Genomic DNA, 24001 nt, shown 5'->3' with positions numbered 1-24001 from the left:
CACGCTTTTTTACTTATTTTAGAATTTAATTTTTTTCATCTTTTCGCGGCTTGAAGATCCTTTGTGACACACTGGTTGAAAAATCCTATATATTACATTATAAAAGACAATTTTATTATTTAATTGCATTAGAGAGCTGATGCATAATAGAAATATACAAAGCATTTGTGAGATCGAATCGAATTGAATCTTTTTGATTCGAAAACGAATTGATTTCAGATCCAATTTTCCCGGATTTACTTTATTAAAAATTTAATTTATTAAAAGTTAATTTAAATATAATAAAGTATTTTTGGATTTTTCAAATAAACGATAAAATAAATCACTTTTAATTTAAGAGAGCCGTGCATAAATGAAGTATATAAAATAAGCGACTGATTAAAAATCGAATTGCCGATGATTCAAAATATCGAACTTATTTAATTTTGAATTTCTTAGATATATTTGAAAACAAATTAAATTCATTATAATTTGATTCTATTCGATTCTATAATAATTCAAACTATTTGCACATCTCTAATGTATAATTTCAAAAACATAATATGACAGTTTGACGTTCTTGGTAGATATATGGCGAATTAGTCATACCACCTACATGTATTATTTATATGAGATTATTAATGTAACTGTGTGAAGCTAGATTTCCCAATTGGTGGTAACAAGTGTTTGTTGTGAAAGAAAAGGAAAAAAAAAGCGAATAAAACACAAGTGGAACCAACTGATTTTAATAAGCGCGAGATGTAGCGCGGAATTATTACAATAAAACGGAATTATTTGAATAAAACAACAGTCCTGCGAATCCAATCGAATTTTCTTATGATTACAGATGCATGAAGCTCTATTTGCTCATGTTTCTACGTCACATACGACTTCGTGCGCGAAAACATACGAGAAATAATAGAAAACTGCTACGCATCAAAAGACTTCTTGCGAGTTGCACGCGACTTTGGACATCTTCCAAAGACAGCTGATCGCAATTCAGAAACCGTACTGAATTATGGGCGCATGAATTTCTACGTAAGAAACATAAGAATAACAGGCGTGACACTTGCAGCATTAATCGCTCACGCAATCCGTTTGTTACTCGAGGCGATGTATCATGTTTCAAAAACGTGTAACTACACGAAAACACGAGAATAACAAGCGGTGAGAATAAATTGGCTATCCAGCTCCGAATTTAATTTTCGCGTTTCCCATTTGTGTTAAAATGTTAGTTGTTCAAAAAGACTCTTCTTTATTTTTTCCACCGTGCAACACCACAAATTTCATATCACGGTTAACCGCCTCATTTGATGGACGCGATATTAATTTGCAAACGACGGGATTCGGATACATTAAATTTGAACGGATACGTTATTGGAGACAAACATTTCATCCGATATAAAGCGATTATGTCGACTCCACGTTTTGTAGTATCGATTGAAATTCGATGGGAGTTAGCAGGCGATATAAACCAAATAACCATTAATAAAATATCATTTATTCTGATAATCCGTTTATTCCGTATTCAGCACTTTGTAAAAAGAATACAGCAGGGAATGGTTGTAACGCGATTACTTTAAAAGGCGACAAATATTGGCAATAGAGGACTGGCAGTAACGTACATTGATAGTCTATGAAGGCATCCATTAATATTAATTTGAATGTTCAACATGGATCGCTTTGCAAAGTGAAACGTGTAAAGTCATTAAAATGTTTCATTCACAATACACACGATAATCCAAAATGGTTTTTGATACTTAAACATTTTTAATCAGATTAATTTTTTGTTACTGTAAAGCTTTTTGGCATACAGAAAAGGCATCGAGAGCGGAGAAATATATAAGAAATAATCAAATTGCGCACGGGACACAATTCACGTTATGCATTCGTGTATATTGCTTAGGTCTCGTACGTTCTATATAACAATAAGATTAAAAATTTACAAAAATTTACCTCTTTGCAGACGTAATTAAACTATCTTTTTTTGACAGATCCTTTGCCTGAGTATATTCCTTAGTCTACTACGTATATCCTAATTTAAATGCCATCAAGTAAAGAGCGTCTTGTCAATTTGTCATTCGCACGGCGCCAGCTCGCAACGATAACGACGATGCAGCTTCTTCGGGCAGGGACGACCACCGTTTGCAGCCTCTCGCTAATTGTGTAAACCAATATGATATTATCAGGAAAGGTCTCGTAATAGTGTTATGTATGTACAAAAGCTTTGTCATACTTCGTTAATAATACTGACACAATAGTTTATGTTATTCCAGCGAGCCACGTATACCGCAAATTCCATAAATACTAATAATGCGCGTAACAACCCGAAGCCAATTAGCTTACCTCGATCGTACGGTAACTTGTGACGCGACCAACGCCACAAGTGACACTACACGACGACCAATTTGACCAGCGAGATACCACACAATCCACGGGAGGAGGTGGTGGAGGAGGAGGAGTCAACGAGTCGGTAGGTATTTGATCTCGGTTTACGGTCTCGTTAAAGGCTTGGACAGTAAGAGCAGCTCGCACCTGAGAACGAGAATTGAGATAACACCTCCATCTCCCATGTTGACTTTGGACGAAACGTTGTCACTTACAACATCACAGGTATTGCCACACTCATCCACCGTTAGGAAATTATTTCGATTACCACGACATCCGCCGTACGCGAAAGGCACACACATTAATTTCCGTGGGTTGAAAGCCCATCTCTGAAAGTAACCCCTACACGGGCCGGGATCTGCATCCTCCATACATACAACTGTAAAAAGAAATGTAACAATTTTCAAAGTTTTACTGGTGCATGTTGCAAAATTAACAATTAACCCTCCGAAACTAGGGAGTTTACTGGATCCACTCAATTCTCACATTTTTTTTAAATAACATTAGGTCCATTGAAATCTCTATGTGATTATTTTAGTAACAAAGATTTTAATAAATAAAAATAATCATTTTTTTGTGAAGTAATATTATATTTATTTAGATAAAAAAAATACATTATTACATTTGAATTTATTATTAATTTTTAATTCTTATATTTACCTTCTATTATGATACTTTGATACCTACAAAAATGCCAAATAATTTAATTTTCTTTACGTTACATTTACAAATTTGAATTATTCTTATTAAAATAAATTTAATTCAGTATATATATATATATTTATTCTTTCTTTATTATTAGTTTAGGGGAAGAGTGCTTGAAATTAATTAGTGTCTTTTAATCAACGTAAATTAAATGAGTTTTACGAACCCTACGTTAATATTAACTGTACCACAGTTTGGCATCAGCTCCAGAGGGTTAATTTTAATTGATGAAGGAAAAAACCTTGTTCTTTTTAAACATTCAAGTTTCTTATATTTTTTACCTTTTGCTGTCGCCATGTCGAATGTACAATCCGCTTGAATGAGACATGGCCTTTGTTGGAGCAATTCCACGCGCGAAGAGCATTCCGCTTGCAACGATGGGTCGACCATCAGCAGTCTGGTCCTCAGTTTCACACCTTTGCCACAAGAAGCACTACATGGCGACCAATCGGACCAATCCGTCACCTTAATTTAAATTATCGTTATCAAACTCTGTTTGTTATCAAACTAAGTTATTGTACAACAAATTTTTATTTTGCCTCAAAATAAAAGACATAACAATTAAAGATGACAACTATAAAAGTTTTATATGTAGAATTAATGTACATAATTGAATACAATAATTATGTTTTAGATTGACACCTTTATAGTTGCCATTATTTTCTCTAAGTGCGCGGTAAATAGATTTTGAAAATTTGAACCTTGCACACAGGATCAAGCTGCTCTTCAGTTCCCGTTTGGCATGGTGGTTCCATGCATTTCTCCTTCTCGACGAGCGACACGAGCGGACACCGTTTGCGACCGCGACGGTCGCGGAACCTTCTCGTTCGCATTTTCAAACCGATCCCGCATGTGTTCGAACACTCGGACCACTCGCTCCATTCGGTGGTTTCGCAAAGTGGATCGTCCTGCGGCGAAATTATATCACCTTCACTCTCCTCTTCTCCCCTGAAATAATACATACCGATCTCATATATGCATGAAGAATCAAATTTGTTTAGTTGATTCATAAAATATATGTTATATTCGGGTCAATTTGATCCTTTGGGTTTTGACAGTTTTTTGTAATTTTCATTAAAACGCGACAAAGGAATCGTGAACGCACTCACGAGCATTCAGGAATAGACGCGACACACATCTCCTTTGAAACTAGCTGTCTGTTACAGTTGAACATAGCAGCTTTCTCCGGCATCCTGTACGACCTCGTACGCATCCTTAAACCTTTACCGCAGGTCACTGAACACGAAGACCACGGTGAATAATCCGTCGTCTGGCATTCCGCTTAAAATTCAAAGTAAAGTGCAGCTAAATTACCAAGATAAAGTTCACAAACTTTAATGAAGAGTAAACTCAAGACCTCTATTGACTTGACAATGTCATTAAAATATCGTGGATGATAAAGCACTAATAAAAATTATTTCTAAGTCTACTCTCAGACTGTACTTAGAGAAAAAGACAGTAGCAGCAATTATAAAGATGACAATTATATAAATTTTATATGTAGAATTATTATAATATAGACTAATATAGAAACTTTTTATAATTATTGCAACTATGAAATAGCTTATTCAAATATTAATGCCATATATAAAACTTGTCACCTTTATAGTTGCCATCGTTGTTTTTTTTAAGTGCTTCTTTCCAAAAGAGATCGGTTATTAAAAATACAATATAATATATGCGTACGTCTCGCCGTATCTTCAGTATTTTCGGCCACTTCCAAGTCAGTTACTTGCTGCTGCAAAAGTTCTTCGCTGCATCCGCGTGGAATAATTTTCTCTCGATTTATATATAATCTGGCCAGTGGGTGCATGGGCCTACCAGATGGATCATAAAACGGTGATCGTGGGTCCTCCGGATAAAGTGTTGTTATCGGCTTCATTTTTTCGCGTGGTTTTGTCTCGGAATTTGGTGACATATAACTAATGCCGTTGTCGGTGCCGGCGTCCCAAGGATAAAGATCGATTATCATACTCTTCGTCCAGGTGCAGTCCTTCTGACAAAGATTCAATTTACTCACTCCTATCACCCAATCGGGAGACGGACCTAGCATCGAAGCCACCGAAAGAAGAGGATGTCCTCGATCTACCCTGAGAAGTAATAAAGATAAACCGACGATTTAAAAAATTGAAGATTATTCGAGATTATAAGATATCGAGATTGAACTTGACGTAGTTAAATTATTGAAAAGTTTGTTATAATTTTTAGAGAGAATATTGTAAAAATTTAATGTCTATATTTTTTGTCTTAATTCACTATAGATACATTTAAAAAGTGTATAATTGCATATTTAACGACAGTTAAACAAAATAAGACATCATTTTTACTAGCCAAAGTTTTTTAACAATACTCTTTTAAAGTAACTTGTTTAAAATATAAAATTTACGAATTATATATATTTTATTATTAGTTACCGATCAAATGACTTTAATATTTTGCTAAATGCATATTTCGTAAGTGAACTTACCTAAAGCTCGTCGTTGTATTCGTATTAACATTAGGATACCATAAACCGGCAGCTTTGATAAGCGTCCTAAGATGCCTGGCTTTCTCTCTCAATTCCGCTTCCACGCCCGTCGCCGATCCCCATTCAGCCAATTGTCGAAACCCATCCGTCGCGATATGATTTCTACCCCAGAAGGAAAAATTTGGCTCGTGTGATGCACCAATGACATCGCTAAAATGAGTCAACCAAGCAGAAAATGGAAAGTCCTTCGGGTGTGTTCTATTTGACCAAATGCCCTCCATAGTTAGCTGAAAAAATAAGATTAATTATATCTTATGCATCTGTCATCGCTATAAATTAGAATAAAAACAATAAAAAAATTATGCTATTTATATACATATAAGGTTTGAAAAAATACAAAGATTTTATATTAATTTTTATAATATATTTCTGTCAAATATATTTTTCGAAATTTTTTATATCTTACTGAGTATTTTGCTTCGTCGCAAGCGCAACATTTGGTTTGATTTAAACTGTCGACTTCTGTGTTTGTTAATTCGCAAACAGTCATAATGAGAGCACCATCTTCTGCGTACCATCGTACATTGTTCTCCAAAATCATCGCGGTGAAAATGACGCATCCAGAGCCGGCTTGCGGCGCCCGCCACATTACTTGGATCTGCCAAGAAAATTAATCATTTAATAAATAAAAAAAGTAAAAAAGAAATTAATAAATGTTTACTAATATTTTTTATTAATAATACTACAAGATGTCTCCTTTTTCGTACAGACTTCAACAGTATATTCTATGATCTGAAATAAGAAAAATATGTACATATACTATGTATATTTATATATATGTATAGATCCTAAAATAATTTGTCATAAAAGTTACCTGATAAAAGTTATGCTGCAGAACGATGTATTACAGAAATCTACAAGAAACAATGTCACCTAAGTTTATACATGTTCGTCCATACATTACAATTGAACTGACGTTGACAAACTTTTTTGAACAGTATATGGATTGTCATATGACTATACATGATTGAAATAAAAATTGAAAACGCCGTTTCTAGTAAATGTAGCCTCGTCAGAGTCCATTTGATACCAAGTTTGTATTAACACAAGTAAATAACATTTTGAATGTTAAACTCAGACTTATGAGAAATTGTTTCTTACAGCTTTTATGTTCAATTCAAATATACTGTGAAAGTCTATACGGAATCTGTAAGAAACATCTTACATATTAATAAAAAACTATTATTAAAGATATATTAATAAAGTATATTAATAAAAGTATTTATAATTTTTTTCTTCGTTATTTTTTTAATTTTTGAAAGGGTCACGCATATTTGCTTGTATTCGTACTTCAGATTTGGGGTAATCGGTTGCTTCGGAGATCGTGTTAATGCAATCCTCGTTGAAGGTAGTCAAGGAATCCGGAAACAGTTGGAAGTAACCGACACGAGCCAAAGGATTATTCGGTGCGTGCTGCGAAGTCACCGTAAGCGTGAAACGCGTGAATTGTTGCAATCTCTCGTGTATTTGTGATCCTAACAAAATATCACGTTAATTATAAAAGTGACAATTCACAAAATTTGTTTTTATTTTTTGCGTTTACCGAAATCTTTCTTTGTTCTCTCGTGTTCTATATCTTAATAATTTTTTTCAGATAATCTTTTAGATATACATATACAACCTTGCAAGCTAACTGTATGAATTGCATTTGGAATGTATCCATTCTTCTGTCCGCTGATAAGTATCCTGTAACCACCATCGCCTGCTGTCCTGCTCGCGGAAGTTTGTTCCACTGTTGGCCTCAGGGGACATCCAGCGTGAGTCACGGCGAAAAAACACGCCGTCAACATTAAAAATAACATTTTGGAATGTCTGGAACATTTCATAATTTCGAAAATTATTCTTACTTAAAGCGATATAAAGCTACACATAAAACATAAAGCAGTAAAATATAAAACAATAATAAATAAGGCTAATGAGAGTCAGAACGGTTAAATCAGTGCAAGTTGATTATTATAAAAATTATTATTAAAGTACAGAATGTAATTGTTACATAAAATCAGTGTTACATAAAATTTAACACAGAAAGAACAGTTTTACTAAAGTATCTAAAAATTTAGCTGGATCCAGATATGAAAAAATTATTTTATTGGACCACCAAAATAATTATATAGAAAATTCAAACATGATGAGAATAATGTAACAAAAAGTGTTAACATTCTAGCAACCATTCTTCAATCAGTTTAAGCATACTATTGTACATAATTAATTTTGATGGTCCAACAAAATCATTTATTATCAGATCTATATCTATATAAATTTTTCAATATTTTAACAAAATTATTTTTTCTGAGTGCGTGAAACCATACTTTAACATTCCTATGAAATCTGTAACACGAGGATGACATTCAGCTAACTTGTCCTTGAATTCACGCCTCGCTTACTCTGCCAAGAAAATTGCTGCAATTGACAGCTTCGCGAAACCGTGCGAATCTCTCAACTGATCTTAATCGCTATTGTCAGAATCCATCTATAAAGCAACGAATGAACATAGTCGTACGATCCAAATTCCGCCGATCTCTTCTGACCGTTATTGTTAGTCTTGATTTGAAACAATAAATCACCACAGAAACACCTTGTGCCACAAAACGGCAACGCATAATCACGAGTCGAGCATGATGTCGCAAACGCGAATGAGAACAGAGATTGTATCGTAAAATGCGAGCAAACTGCAATTGGGAAATTGTTAGATTTTTAATAGACGGAAGGAGAAGATTCGGGAATTTTTTATTTTTTCTGACTAAAACATATAATCAGGATAATATTTCTTCTACATTTGATAAAACCGTGACATTTTCAGCTGATAAAATTAAAATTTTTCTCTTCATCAGAGTTCTTTAATTTTAATTTTATTTATTTTCTCTTCATTTTATATTAGTATTTATATAAAATTGTTATACTCATGAAACCCGCGTGCGATTAAATCTGTTTGATTTTTGGTGCAACTTTGAAATCGATTGTGTGAGTACATATAATCGCGTGACATAATATAATAGTTATTGCGTTACATAATTCGCGACTAACAATGCTCGATTCTCACAGTGACAATAGAGAAGCGATTTTTTCATTTCGTAGAAAAGGGATCGTGAAAATGCTAATTACTGTCTCTAGCAGGACTTTCCCACAAATTAGTTCTGCAAAATTAGTTGGGCAAATTTTTTTTGTTTTTTTCTTTTTTTGTCAAACTATCGTGTATTCCTCTGTGTGTAGATTCATGATATTTTATGAGATCGCGAAAAATTTATAATATTATAAATCGAGACTTTATGTGATCTATGTCAATACTCTTGATCAAGACTTACACTTCAATTATTATAATTAATAGACATCTTCGCCAGACAAACAGAAAGTAATCACGATGGTGTAATGAAATATAATTGCCTATGCGTTTCTTCATTAGTAATAACATGTTATACAATATATAATGAATAGTGTACAATAAATAGTGGTACAGTAAAAGCTATAGAAAAGATATAAAAGTACATAGAGCCCTGTATGAAACACATGAATACACACGTGTTAAACATAAAAACAAGAATACGTGCAAAAGTCTCTCAGATGAGCTTCGCGACGTTATTGCAGCCACGTGCGAAGTCGGAGCGCGTGCCGCATATTCCACATGTCCGCGTACATATTCCGCGCTCAGTGCATCTGATTACGGTCGAATAGCTGGAAGAACTAGGTCGGGATTCGTGCCAATCTGCCTCGACCGGCTTTCGAGACCGGTGCTCGTGAGATACATGCATGTAGGTAGCTGTAGGTTTCTAGAACGCCGACTCGGCGAAGCGGACGATGCAAGACGACGAGAAAGAGCAAGCAGTGCACGAACCTGTGGGGCCGGAAATTGCAGAGCACAGCGCCCGAGAGATGCATCTTCCGTGCTCTCAGCACGTGGCGCAATCCGTTCCGTTTATCACGCGCTCCGGATACGGAAATGCTCGTCTCGTCATGAAATTTGATGTACAATATGTGTGAGAAACTCGAGAATTTCATGCTCCTTGAAATCTTCAAGAGTATCGTCGTATCGTGTGTACCGTGAAATGTAGTGTAGGAGGACGCAGTGAAATGCTTAGACAACCGCGAGTTTTTACATTAAGAAGATCGTGAAAGTGAAATGCTTCTCGTGTGTATATTAAGCGCTCCACTTAATTCTCGCGATAAATTTATTTGTCATTAAAGATAATTGTAATCTCCGGCACACAAACGATAAAAAATAACTAAGTTTAATAATCTATATAGTTTCTACAATTAAAGTAAATATATATTGAAAATATGTTAATACTTGTTTAAATAATATCATACATATATATATATATATACAAAAGTTATGTAAATAACATTATAACTTTTTAATAACATATTTATAGTTCACTTTATATTATTAAAAATTAAATTATTTTAGAAAACACACACACACAATGATAAAAATTTCAATTGTTTGTGCACTTTAAATACATTCAAGCGATTTATGCAAAAGTTTTAATACAATGCATAGATTATTTGTCCTATAAATAAACAAATTAATGAATTTTGTTTATTTACAAAAAAATTAATCTTTGCATCACAATGAAACTTTATATATTGGATTGGAGAAAAAGTCTTTTTACATGTAAGTTAATGAATTTTTATTTTATAATACTTTCATTAAAAATGAACAAAATTTAAATTTTAAAAGAAAGTTTTAAAGTTTGAAATCTTTACTTTCGAAAGATTACTATATTTTTTAAGCTTCTATGAGTTTGATCATTTTTATATAAAAACCTACGAACTGAAAAAGATGAAAAATTTTCTTTTACTTTGTCACAAAACAAAATCGTTTTTTAAAAATGTTTCTATGACTTTTTGTTTCTGAGTTATTCAATTAAGTAAAGGAATATTCTGATTTTAATTGCTAATAACTTGATTTAAAAAAAAATCAATATACCGCAATTAAAAAAATAGATTTTCTCTCTCTTAAAGCTAAAATTTTGCTGTATCAAATGATATAATTGCAACGAAAATTTCACAACAAATGGTGAATTGAAGAAGGATTTTTATATATGTAAGAGAACTTTTTCCTAGATATAAATTATCTCTTGAATATTTAATATTTTTATATTAAAAAAAAATGAGGTATTGTTATTATTTCTTAACTATATTTCCATTAAAATACACATTCTATCTTTTATTAAAATAATTTTTAGATATGTTCTAATCGCTGCTAAGAGAGAGAAGATTTTTATAATATTTTTAAATGTGCTCTAAAATAAACTATAATTTTTCATAATTTCTTCATTTTTTCAAAAATATTTGTAATACATCCTTTGCAGAAGAACTAAACGCTTTTGTGACAATTTTATTTATATCGCTGTGTTCCTTACCACGTAATCTTATTTTTACTTTTTTAACAATAGATTTCGCGATCGATATTTATTTTCACGGTTTCATCCTATGTATTCATTAATCGTAAATTTCACATCAAATTTATGTAGAGCTCGGTGACGGCTGCGATAGTTACTGCTCCATGCACACACGCGTGAAAACTGATGCATATATAACGGTCAAACTCGTACCCTCTATTATATCCCTACCCGCGAATGCTCGCGTGGGTGAGTTTACGCATATCACAGCATATCCGCAATTAGCGAAATAATTAATAGTTTAGACTCAACACGTCGACCCATAATACACCTCAATCTGTATTCCAGGTTTAGCAAATTTATTAGAAACGTTTATTAGAAACATAATTAATTAATTTTCTCTGTAATTAATTAATTTTCATCGGTGTGTTCTTCATACTAAAGTATTTCTTTATTATCGTTGTATTTCATCTCTAGAACAAAAAATAAGATTTTTTTCTTAGTTATTGCACATTTATATGGATAATGATCTGTGATGCATCTTTACGATCGATCATATTTTATTTTTCCAGACATGTAATAAATTTAAATTATCTTTTCTTTTTCTGCCATATATACTTAAATTTTGTAATACGTCACTTTTAGTAAATTGCGTCTATGATTAATTACATCCGTTAATTAAACTATTTTTTCCCCTACAATATTGCCAACGCAGACTTTTTTTTCATTATAAATCAACACAATGATATTCATCTTTTAATTACTTTTAAATAATTGTCTATATAAAATCTTTTAAAACCTTTTAATAACATTTTTTAAAAGCAAAATATTGTCATAACTAAAGTAATTGCAATAAATAAAATAATTTATTCAACCATGTATATTAATTTTATGTATAAAACTTGTACAAGCACTTTTATAATTTGTCACTACCTTTACAGAAATAATCAAACATTGGCCAATTTATTATGGAAAGATAGTAATTAATTATTTATTTGGAGTATTAAAAGTACTGAACAACAATGCTTTTATACTTAAAATAAGTAATTAATTACTATTTTTCAGTATTAGCCAATATCATTAGATTTTTATAATGGCACCATGTCTTTTCTTTGAGAATTTACTGTAAATACGATTAATTTGTATTTATGTTCTATAATATTTTTAGCATAATGATATTTTATATTGCTTAACAAATTGTGGTTATTTGAAATGTGATTAATCGTTTATTTATTAATCATTTATTGATACGTTAATTTTTCTAGAACGATTCTGCAATGAAACGATTCTTCATTATTAATACATTATTCATTACAAATATATCTAATTAGTTATTTTACTGCTACTAGTGTTGCTATTATAATAATTAACGTGCTTAAATTTCCGAGTCATGTGTCTTTCGTCAAGCACAATTTGCTATTAGAGATCTGCGACGTCTGTATTCTCCGTTCGACTTGGTCATCTTTCAACTTTAACGAGCCATAATACAAATGAACATAGTTATTCAAGTCCCCAGCCTGTGATTCATTACACAGTGCAGTTTCAAATCATTATATCGCATGATCACGCGATATATCGCGTCAAGTTGATCATGTTCAATTAGTCTATTATGTTTGACTAGGTTGCCTTTAAGTGATAAAATCACTGATTTGCTGTGATGATCAGCTTAACTAGCTGAATCGATGGTTTATTAAAATTTCAACTTGCAAAGCTTTCGGGCATTTGTGTTTGAACAGGCCGTCTCTAAAATTGCATTTATCATTTAACCATAATAGCGATGCACCGACATTGCTTTTATTAATTCATGCTATTTCGCGATGAGCGCTGATCGATATCGCCCTACAATCGTTTTGTTAAGCGTCTCACAGTAACCTTTTATTCTTTAAACACTAAACTGCACTGAGAGAGTCTGTCAATTAAATTTATTGTGACAGCAATATATGTATATATACTTTACCGTGCTATTTCCGATCCGCTTGGATTGTACAAAGCGTACTTTGTTCACTGCACGATTAATGCATCCGCATAACACATAAAAAATGAATTTTGAAAGACGTGTTTCTATCGTTAACAAAAGAGAAACGGAATCTTGGACAATTGACGAGCGGATCCTCGTCAGATATAATTCGCGAAATGACGAACGTTGCGGAGAACAGCTTCTTTTTATGAAGCCATTAGTCCTTTCACGCGCTTGCAAATCTTTACGACTTCGGGGTGTCTTGCTCATGGTCAAATCTAATTGCTTCTCACGACGGAATAACGTAATCGGCGATCATAATTCTTAAATCAAGTAATTAATTAAAAGACGAGATTTACAGTTAAACTCGGGATTATTTGATATCTGTAGCAATTTTTAATAATTAAATTTAAATTAATAAACTAACTTTAATTAAATGTCAATAAAAAATTGAAATAAATAATAATATTTAGTGTTAAAAAAAATGAGTACTCTAAAATTTTTCTATTTGTAACAAGTAGAAATATTTAAAGTTTTAATTGAGCAAAACTTATCAATGTTCCACATACAATATTTTACATTTTATGTACCTAAATAGTTCTGTAGAAATGTTACGCATATATTATAAAATGCATTCAATTATTCGCAATTTGAATTTCATAATGTTAACTGCATTAAAATCGAGAATAAATTTTCATAATGTCAACATCATTAAACATGACACGAAATTAATTGTATTCGTCATTGTGATCAGTCCGAGATAAACATGATTCTCGTTTAAATTCACAATTTACGTACACGCACATGTATATACACTGAAAAAATTTTTGGTTGAAATAGACGAATCAGAAAATTTTGACACACACACATATATTAACTAATCAGAACATTGATTATTTCAATTAGAATTGTAATAGATTTAACGAGAAAACTCTGATTTGGTCAATTTCAACATTGTTAAATTAATGTCAAAATTATAATATAATTAAATTATATAATTTAAGTTATTTTTTAATTTAAGTTATTTTTTAATTTAAGTTATTTTATTATTCTTATATAGGTCGCTATTCCTCCTAATCAATCATGTTGTAAATTTAACTAAAACAATGGAATTAAATTTAATTTAAGAAAATTTATTAAATTTGAATCAAAATCAGTTTATTATTTACTAAATATGTATATTAATATAAATGTTGTTTACTTTAAAACTCTAACTACAGAAATTTAATTTACATTTTGACAGACTTAGAAGTTAATAATGACAAAATGTTATTTAACTGAAGGGATTAGATTACCATTGCTTTTTTGATAACACTGAATCAAAACTCTTAATACAACCAGACTTTCTCTAGTGTATATATTATATAAAAATTGTGAATTCGCTCATATGTGTGTATATACTATACTATGTGTATATATATATATATATATATATATAGAGAGAGAGAGAGAGAGATTAGCATGTTTGCGAATATATTATTACGTAACCGAACAACACAATAGACTGATTAGTCACACAATCGCCTACGTGACGCGTTTCGCGACACATCTGTTTGATCGTGAGCAGGTCGTGAACAGATCGTGAGCAGAGATCGTGAATTACTCACTGACAGATATACAAGACGTCCGTGAATGTTCTCGCTGGTCAAACCGATGAATACTGATGGAGAAATCGGCGGATGTCGTGTGCTCCGTTTCCAGTTAACCGACAGTATTCCGGAGAATTTTATCGCGAGTCATGGGGTCAGTTTTGGGTCAGCGCTAACACATATCGCTAACGACGCCTTAAAGATAGTGCGGAAACGTTCACGATAAACACTAGTGGTGCGTCCGAGGATATGCGAATATTTAACGTGGTTTACAAATCGTTTCTCTCGCGGACTTGGAACTAATGACAAAGAGAAATTTCGAAACGACTGTTATTCCAAATTATCAATTACGAATCGGCATTGAGTCTCTTTGAAGCCTCGTTTGATAAATGAGCATTGTACTTTGGAAATGACATCAACAGAGAATAAATTCAATGAGACGGCGAAAACATTACAAAAATTTATTTTATTTCACGCGAAAAAAACAAGCAGAAGATATCTTCGATTGGGCTTCAGGCGAATCAATTGAAGTCCCAGCCACCGGATGAACGCATTGACATCGTCGTCGAGGTCTTATACCGGGTGTCGTTCGAATATCGCGCCTCAGCAACAATGACAGTCACGATGAGACATACGCATGCGTTATATTATCGACAAAAGTCTACGGCAAGTGCTCGGTCAGTCGCGGCCGAGCCGCGCCGCGCGAGGAGCTTCGATTTGGCGTTTCTCCTCGCTGCGACCACCCAGCCTCACTCGCCTACGACGCACACGTCGTAAACGCCTTGCGGTTTCTCCGATCGGTAAGGCTTTCAACTTTGAAATGGGAACATCGTGAGATCACCTCGTCATTGCCTGCCGTCCGTCGTCATCACCGGAGCGGTTCTCCAAGCGCGCTGCGCCGGTCCCTCAAGAGAGGCACCGCTGCTGCTCGTTGTGTACGCCGCTCCTGATTCGACGGGGCCAAGGACGTTTACGTCTGCGAGCACAGACGCATACAGGTGGAAGACGCAGACAATTGACAAACGCGAAAGGAACGAGACGATCCCAGGCGAAAGATTGACAAGACACGTAATTCGTCGTTGACCATGGCGAGCCTGGCGAGCAGTTCATCGTCGGCAGGCCTCACCAGGGCCCCGACGATGCTGGAGCAGTTACTCGAAGAGATCAATTTCCAGAGAACGAAAGAGCTCAGGCAGATGCTCAAGGATGGTTTGTATTCGTTGCCGCTGGAGTAAAGCGGTTCAGCATGTCGAGTTAAGGGGGATGACAATGTGTGCGAACACTGGTTGAAAACGAGGGTGAAAACGTATACAGGCCGAGTTAGGGTGGACTTTAACCAAGGAATTATATAAAGGGTGTTTCTTGAAAGGGTTGATCGCCGATGAGAAATATATAACTGTTTTGTTTGTGAGAAATGTACTTCAAAGAAACAAAAATTGTTTTCTTTTTTCTTAATTTTTTATTGCTTTGAAATTATAACGTTTTTTGCAATATCTTATTTTATTTCAATTGCTTGTATGTAAAAAAAATTTGTTCATACCTTTATTATTTGTTCATATCAAATTTTTAATTTATGTTTAAAAAATGGTAAATAAACTGTGCAGTTTAATTGATTTATTTCGACGCTTTGAGCTTCGAAAATTTAAATAACATAGAAAGACTTAAAAATAATTGTTAATATACGGAAAATACACACTTTCTAATTACATATTAAGAGAGTTGCTTAAGACTACGTAACATCTTTATCGCTCTGAATATTGAATAATGGAGATTGTTCATTTAATCTGGTTGTTTTTGTTACATATATATATATATATATCGATAGATATTAATAGTTTTGTTAGTCACTTAAATTATGTACTTTATTAATCAAAAGAATCAAGGCCGCATTAACCTATATTTTGCGACCACGGACTGAAATATTTCAAGCACTCTTTTAAGATGTGATCTAAGTAACATCTTTTTTTAAAAATTAAATTTATTTAAAAGTTAATTTTTTCAAAATCTTTTAAAAATCATTTATATTTATATTTGCACTATAAAAATAGCGAAAAGCATTTAACAAAATTACACAAATTGATAACAAATATTTTTTCCAGTCAGAATAGAAAATAAATTTAATTTTTCTTTATAAATTGCGTTTTGTTATTAATTATTTTGTTTATCTAGTAACTTCAAATTATCTATTAATAAATAACATTTTTGAAATATTCAATTAAAAAAAAATAATTATTTAAATTTGCCACCCTATGTATAGGCTATAATCACTCAATACGTTTATATGGCATTGACAGAAATACTTGCAGAGTGATATATGCATTATAATATCATGTTTCTAATCATAATACACATACATATATATCGTAAATCACGTCATTTGTTTTTCTTATGTCATCTTTATGCTTGGAACGTTGAATTATATTATATATGTTGCAGAAAAAGTCCTTTTACATATATATAAAGATAAACCTTTCCTCAATCCGCCATTTGTTGCGAAATTTTCGTTGCTATTATATCATTCAATAGAGCAAAGTTTTAGCTTTAAGAATCTGATTTTCAATTGCGGTATAACGATTTTTAACGGAGTTATGAGCAATCAAAATCAGAACTCTTTTTTACTTATAGGTTGTCGAAAATTGTTCGCATATTTTTTTGGAGCACGTGAAAGACCACAAAGTAAAAAGAAAATTTTTTATCTTTTTTAGCTTATAGTTTTTTATATGTAAAAATTACTAAACTCACAGAAACTTAAAAAATACAGTAATTTTGCAAAAATAAAGATTTCAAGGTTTAAAAAACTTTTTTTCAATTTAAATTTTATTCATTTTTAATGAAAATTGTAAAATAATGGTTCTTTTACATGTATATAAAAAGACTTTTAGATTTTTACTTTTTAGATAAATGCGGGAAGATTGATTTAATAAAATATTCGATATTATTCATTAATTATTTACCCAAATATTGTAATTAACAATAAATATATAACGTATTTATTATAGAGTGTTGAGATTGAATAAAATAGAAAGTTAAAGGACTGTAGTTATAATATATTTGGTTCAGTTTCTAACATTAAGTTGGATCCTCTTCATCAATATCGCGTCATAACAGGTATTGATTACCTGATATTTCCTGCCTTTTGCGTTCGTTGTTACATCTCCCCTTTCCGATACACCCTTTCGCACGTAACGAATCGATCGGGGGTGAATTCGGTATTAATCAAACATCGCGTTAACACGAGAAATTAAAATCTCATCCTCGATTTAAAATTTTGATTTATCGAATCGGCGTCTTTGTGAACATGCAAATTCTCTCGTCTTTACTAGACTCCGGATTCGTCGTGCTGCAAGGTACAACGTACTGGACGGATCTATTTGTCCGTCACTTCCTTTTTCAAGCAGAACACGCCATCGACGGCGACGATCTGCTCTTCTTCGTCCGTAAGAAGCACGTGAAGACCTCGTCGAGATATCTACCCAAGTTCGAAACTGAGGTCGATGTGTTTCGTAAAGACAGCAAGAAACTGCCGATCGGCGATCCCGACATCGATTGGGAGGAAACTGTGTACCTGAATCTCGTTGTGCACCAATTCGACTACACTCTTACATTGGCGATCTGTACAAGAACAAGTCCTAAGGAATTGCAAGTAAGAATAGCTTTTAATCGAATTAGAAAAGAATTAAAAAAATACTGTAGATGAATATTATATAAAATGTCTCAAATCAATTAATACTTTTCTTTTATTTTTCCCTTAAACATTTTTTCCCGAAAATTGTTGAAATATGTCCGTTTTATATGTAAATGATTCGCATGATTTCGAGCATGACCTCACATAATGTAAAGCTGAACTTGTAAGCGAGTATGCGGCACCCTTATATTTATTGCCTATTTAACTTCAAAAAAGTTAAATTAAAAGTTAATAGTAACCATAAAACGTAATTAAATTAAGTTAAAAGTTAAGAGTCTACACTCTACAATGTAATTAGTATAAGTTAAGTTAAAATTATTTAACTTTTTAATTTAACTTTTATCTTTTTAACTAGATTCTACCCAAATCCGCATCTATGTTTATAATATCATTTTTGTTTCAATCATTTATTTTACATCTGTCGCTATCTGCAGAACTGACAATTAGAATTACGACTTTTAGGTATTGCGAAGGCATTCTCAGAAAGTATATGCCAGTCCAAGTCGACGGCGTATGGATGCCAAAGGTGATCTCGAGGAGATGACGTACCCGCACATATGCTTCATGGTGGACAATTTCGATGAAGTTTTCTGTGATATTTTAGTCAGGGATGGGGAGATGGTGTGCGTAGAGCTGGTCGCCTCCGATCGGGAGGGTGCGATTCAAGGCGTCATTTTCCTCGGTTCGATCAGATACGATGCTTTGAAAAAAGTTTACGATGCCAGAGTGAGTTATTATGTATTATTTAGCTTGTTAAATTTGTATTGTTAAATTTATGTATGTATGTAAGACAAAGACCGTTTTTGCTTTTAGTCAAGTCTGAGCACCAAAATGGCTCAGCGGATGACATTCGGCCTCTTCTCCGGCGCGGCCTCGCAAAGAGTAGAATTCGTACGAATGAAGGGACCACGTGGTATGTTCAAGAACTTCATCAATATTTTTCTTTTTATCGACTTTAATTCTCTCTCTCTCTCTCTCTAATTAATTTATATAATTTTAATATACTATTTTTATAAGTATAAAAAAATTGACGTAGGTGTCGAGGAGAATACGTTTCACCTTTATTATTTAATTAACGTGACGTAACCGCTTGCGCAAAAGACGGAAAATAGAATGTCTATATTTATCGGTATGGCAAGGCGTAAAGAATATAAGAGTTCGATACGTTACGATAAGAGTTCGATTTATGCATGGGAATTCTTTAGGCAAGGGACACGCGGAAATGGCCGTCACAAAACCGAAAGGTTCCGGTGCGGAGACGCCAACGTCGGAGCCGGGTTATTGTGCGACCGACCTGTGGGACGCCGACTGGGACGACGCAGAGGAACTCTTTATGTATCGCCATCAACGAAGACTGTCCGATCCCAGTGCTAACTTGAACAACTTCGTGCGTGGCGGTTGGAGAACGAAACCAGATACGGTGGCCACTAAGGCGCGATCGGAGAATGAGGGCCTCGACTCAATGGCAAACGGTCTCAGCGAGATCGAGGCTGGTGATGTTCGAGACGGTAATTGTCAGCATTAAACAATACAGATGAAATCGAGAACAGATTTTGCTACTCTTACTAGATTTTTAGTTCTACACTCTTAGACCGGTATTCATATCCTGCATTTAGCGTTTAATATGGACGTTTTTTGCGAACCGACCGCTCAAAAAATTCAGACGACGTTTATGATATAATCATAGGCGTATCTAGACGGAAATTTGGAAAGTTTAAACTCCCTCCAAAATTTTTTTTATTGAAATACAATTTTTTTTATTAAAAATACAATTTTACTTTTGATTCTGTATAAATTTTTCGTTGTCGCATAAAATGTTTTTCTTTCTGTTACGCGACTATAATAATTCCTAAAATTTTTGTCAAATAAAACTTTGACAATGTTCGTATTTAATAAATATATAAAAAAATTTTTCTCAAGGTCTTCGAGCTAAAAAATAGAATATGCGCTAGATATTAATGAGTACTCCATTCGATATCAAATAGACGCGATACTCTCAATCAAAATTGTGTGTGTGTTTATATAATAACAGAATTGATAAACCTACTTCCCCGTTCGGCGTCTCCCTAAAAATTCTGGGAATGTCCATAGGTGTAATATAATACGTTAAATGTATGGGATATGGACACACACAGCGTTTAGTATCTTTCTCTTCTCGATGTATTTCGTTCGCATTCACTCTCGGTCTGTGCATGCTCTTATGTTGTATCTGTGTAATGCACAACTGTCTTGATGTTATCAGGCAGACACCTCCTGTTCTCGGCAACACACTTCTTCTCAATGCTGGCACTATAGACTCGAAGCTGATAGAGCTAAATATTTTCAAAGGTGTGAATCAAAACTGCATTAAAGCGTGATAGAAAACGATCGCATGTATACGTTAAAAGAGATTTTTCTACTGTGACTTATCGTTCCAGAAGTTCTCGACATTTATTTCTTTAAACGGCGCAATTTAATGCACCGTAGAAAGAAAATCTTAATTGAAACAGTATCTCGTTCTCTGAATGTCTTGACTTGGACCGGTCGGTGTTCACAGTTAGCAATCTTTTAGGCGAACTTAGCGTAGCACTAGCACAGTGTTAAGAGTAGATGAAATAGCGAAAGAGATATAGAAATACAAGAGAAAAGAACAGATTCAGTTCTATCTTCACCGACACTACGAACTAGTACTAACAACTATCACCACCCACCACTACCACCACTACTACTACTACTACTATCACTACACTCTAACTTCCGGTTTAAATATTGTCACATCTGTTGTGAAAGATTACAGAAAACTAATGAATAAACAAACGAAAGAGTATCTTGTTATCTCTAATCACTCGCACGTGCCATGCCGGCTCTTTCCTTTGTAGCCGATGTACAGGATAGCAGCTGGGGCGGCCGGGGCTCACCGGGAAACCGCAGGAGTCCCCGATCGTTACGTCGACGAAGATCGCCGTTGGCTCAGCAACAACTACAACAACACCCCGTCCACAACAAGCAACGACAACGTAATGCCCGGGAACGATCCGGAATGAATGAGAACTCGCCGATACGCAAGGAGACGATCTATCGCGAGACACACGGTGAGTGTGCTCGTTCGCGCTGAAAACGATCAATTTCTCTTGTCTCTGCTCTTGCCGACGCTCTCGCTTCTTATGTGATTAGTAGAAACTCTGTGTTTAGCTTTTTTCCGAATTACCGAGTGTCACCGTGTCCCGTTGAGATAAGCTTTGACAAAATATGAACAAAACGACTTTTCTAAATATTTGTTTGATTAATTTGAAATAAAGCTAAAGCCTCGTGGATAAAACGTTTCAAGTTGCACGAAAAAAGAGTAATTGAGTTTTTAAATAAATGCACGGAGAACAAAGCGCGAAAAGAGACCGGAAGCACGATCGTTTGTAGTCGCGACACGGGTGCAATCGCCGTCTAAATGACGACGTGGTTCTCGCGGCAGGTTTCCACAATCACCAGCAGAACAATCATCAGCAGAAGCATCAGCACCAACACATAGAGGTGGGAAGTGAGATTTTAGTGCCGGCCGGCCGTTGCCTGACAGATGACAACGTCCGGCAGAAGTTAGACTCGGGCGCGATATTGGTGCACGGCAAGGAGGAACTGCCACTGGGTTACGACGTGGCTACCGCTACGGAGGATAATAACCGAAAACGACGTCCCTACAGCGCTGGTCACCTGTTCAATCATCATAACGGTTTAGAGAACGACGACGAGGAACGTCGACGACTCAGCGACGACGAGCTACTCAGAGTAAGACGGTCTGACAGCCGTCGCCGTCTGCGTAGCGCCGGTTCCGATCACGAGGACTACGCCTACGGGCAGAACAAGAACAAGAACGACGAGATCAAAGACAAAAACGCGAACGCCCACCATGTGACGCGCATCAACGGCGAGGTCGTGTCGACACGTCGACAGAGCGCCACATTGCCCCGAAGACGACGTCGAAGGGCTCTCTCAGGCAGCTTCGTGGGTAACCCCTTGCCCCCTCATCGAGTCACGCCGGATGGCACCGCGATCTACTACTGGTGCGAGCTCCCGCGCCGCCCCGGCTCACAGGGTAAATTTTTCCTACCCTTCCTGTGCCCTCACCCTATAAGATACCTTTTCCTTTGCCCTCGACGAACGAGCAATCCATTTGATCATCATTTCTGTTGTATTGAATCGTTGTACGTAATGTAGTCGTGTACTACCTGAATCCAAAGCATTCGTTTGACTGTATTCATCAATGACTGTGTTTATGGGATGGTGAAACGGCAATGACTGCGATTGCACGCGATATGACGGAGGGTGGTAGTGATGGTGGTAGTGGTTTACCATATAAAGAGTTTGTCTGAGAAACGACTCTTTCAGTTGTTTCTGAATGCTTGTAATGATTTTTTATTATGAATTTCACCACCGATAATAAGCACGGTCATCGAAAGTAGGTAGTTAATAGTTAATTCATCTTGTGAACGTAATATTAATTCTATTTTTTAATACTCGTTCTCTGCAAGAATTCATAAAAACATCTAAGCATTAATTCTTCTTTAAGTAAACGACGAACTCTTGTGTGTGATTCATTTTCAGCGAATGTGGACCTGTCTCTTTGTGTAACTTGCATAATGCGATTTCCATATGTGTATGTAATAGTACATTAAAAAACTGTCTTGAATGAGGTTTATCATTGTACATTTTTCGAAGTAAAAGCGAAAATTGATGTATCCTGATATTCTTTACTGTGGACGTTTTCCAGCAAGAACACATGGATGACACAATGAGTTATTACATCTTTGTTATTTGCTAGTTAAACAAGGATGAAATAATTTATTGTGTTATATTGTATCCTTGCTGGAAAATATGTCCTCTATTTGCTCTCTCTATCTTGTGCATCCGTAATTCTTATGCATAATCTGCAACATCATATACATATATTTAACATATTTTCATCTTTTTCACTGTGACTCGTAACAACCTAATCAAAGGATGCATTTAATTTCCTACGATTTGAAGCTTGTGTCTGTTTCATTGCTCGAATGAATATCTATCCTGTACTCAAACAACCGTCCTATTATTGCAGGACATGAAATATGTTATATACAAGCTTCGAGTTGGCTTGTAATTAATAATATCTCTTTCCTTTCAGAGTTGGATGACGGGGCGTATAATCCACTTTGGACGATGAGAGGTTTTACCCAAACCTTCCATTTCTGGAAAGAGACCAAGCGAGCACAGTCTGTACCTTTGAACGCCTTTTTAACGTACATTACGTTACCATGGTGGAGCATAGCGAAAGGTAAGTCAAACCGAAATCAGATTACATGAACATATATTTTTATTTTTAATATCTATATGGAATGTTTGAAAGTTTCTCGGCATTGTGCTTGTATAAAATTGTTTGTGTCTCTATTAATGAAACACGTTGGTATAATCCTGGATATTAAATTAATTTTGCCTCCAATTCAAATATAATATTATAAACCGCGTTCAATCTTCTTTTCTTCAACCGCCATAATTTCTGTTACAGATATTCTGGATCATCGAGAAGGACCTATTTTAACATTTTAGCTGACAGTATAATACATTTTAATTATAATTTCAATACTTTCCTTTTTTTACTTTGTACGTATATTGACAATTGGCCCACAAGAAATATAACAATGTATAGTTTAAATAATAAATCAAATATTATTTACAAATCATTTGGATCGTACTGCAAAGTAGTGCGACAGCATTTTGTGATTCTTTTTTGAATAAAAAAGAAATTTTTCAAATAAAAAATGTCATGTTCTAAAATTTGATTAATTAATTAATGCATTCATTTTTTAATCGACTATTTATACAAATATA

General features: G+C 34.3%; 2 protein-coding genes across 3 annotated transcripts; one reads left to right on the top strand and one right to left on the bottom strand.

Annotated features, from left to right (window-relative positions):
- Positions 1–520: 520 nt before the first annotated feature.
- Positions 521–14540, bottom strand: fat-spondin (extracellular matrix protein f-spondin). Its single transcript, XM_018550954.1, has 12 exons — positions 14503–14540; positions 7221–7411; positions 6890–7074; positions 6006–6197; positions 5540–5826; positions 4759–5162; positions 4182–4353; positions 3774–4020; positions 3354–3537; positions 2583–2746; positions 2326–2514; positions 521–2137 (listed from the first exon to the last, which is right to left on the bottom strand). The coding sequence occupies exons 2-12, from the start codon at positions 7399–7401 to the stop codon at positions 2057–2059; spliced, it is 2286 nt and encodes a 761-aa protein (XP_018406456.1). The 5' UTR covers positions 7402–7411; positions 14503–14540; the 3' UTR covers positions 521–2056.
- Positions 14541–15272: 732 nt separating this feature from the next.
- Positions 15273–23796, top strand: LOC108782648 (uncharacterized protein KIAA0930 homolog). 2 transcript variants are annotated; one of them, XM_018550957.1, is made up of 9 exons: positions 15273–15693; positions 17808–18127; positions 18632–18895; positions 18983–19082; positions 19375–19677; positions 21028–21240; positions 21615–22232; positions 23298–23447; positions 23679–23796. In XM_018550957.1, exons 1-9 carry the CDS (start codon positions 15570–15572, stop codon positions 23717–23719), a joined length of 2133 nt encoding a protein of 710 aa, XP_018406459.1. In that variant the 5' UTR covers positions 15273–15569; the 3' UTR covers positions 23720–23796. The 2 variants fall into 2 exon arrangements, with proteins under 2 accessions (XP_018406459.1, XP_018406460.1); XM_018550958.1 differs by lacking the exons at positions 21028–21240; positions 21615–22232 and having other exon boundaries at positions 15278–15693.
- Positions 23797–24001: the final 205 nt, after the last annotated feature.

This window comes from Cyphomyrmex costatus, unplaced genomic scaffold (genome assembly GCF_001594065.2).
Source record: "Cyphomyrmex costatus isolate MS0001 unplaced genomic scaffold, Ccosl1.0 scaffold132, whole genome shotgun sequence".
Lineage (NCBI taxonomy): Eukaryota > Metazoa > Arthropoda > Insecta > Hymenoptera > Formicidae > Cyphomyrmex > Cyphomyrmex costatus.
Note: the sequence above shows the minus strand (reverse complement) of the source record. Positions and strands in the feature narration are given on the sequence as shown.

Bases quoted from the DNA above. Each gene is read 5' to 3' on its own strand.
- fat-spondin (XM_018550954.1), bottom strand. From the start codon at position 7,401: ATGTTATTTTTAATGTTGACGGCGTGTTTTTTCGCCGTGACTCACGCT. The intron at 3,538-3,773 runs GTTCAAATTTTC...ATTTAAATTAAG, and splicing joins AGCTTGATCCTGTGTGCAAG to GTGACGGATTGGTCCGATTG. The intron at 2,138-2,325 runs GTAAGCTAATTG...TTACACAATTAG, and splicing joins CAAGTTACCGTACGATCGAG to CGAGAGGCTGCAAACGGTGG.
- LOC108782648 (XM_018550957.1), top strand. From the start codon at position 15,570: ATGGCGAGCCTGGCGAGCAGTTCATCGTCGGCAGGCCTCACCAGGGCC. The intron at 18,896-18,982 runs GTGAGTTATTAT...TTTTGCTTTTAG, and splicing joins AAAAAGTTTACGATGCCAGA to TCAAGTCTGAGCACCAAAAT. The intron at 19,678-21,027 runs GTAATTGTCAGC...TTTCCTTTGTAG, and splicing joins GGCTGGTGATGTTCGAGACG to CCGATGTACAGGATAGCAGC.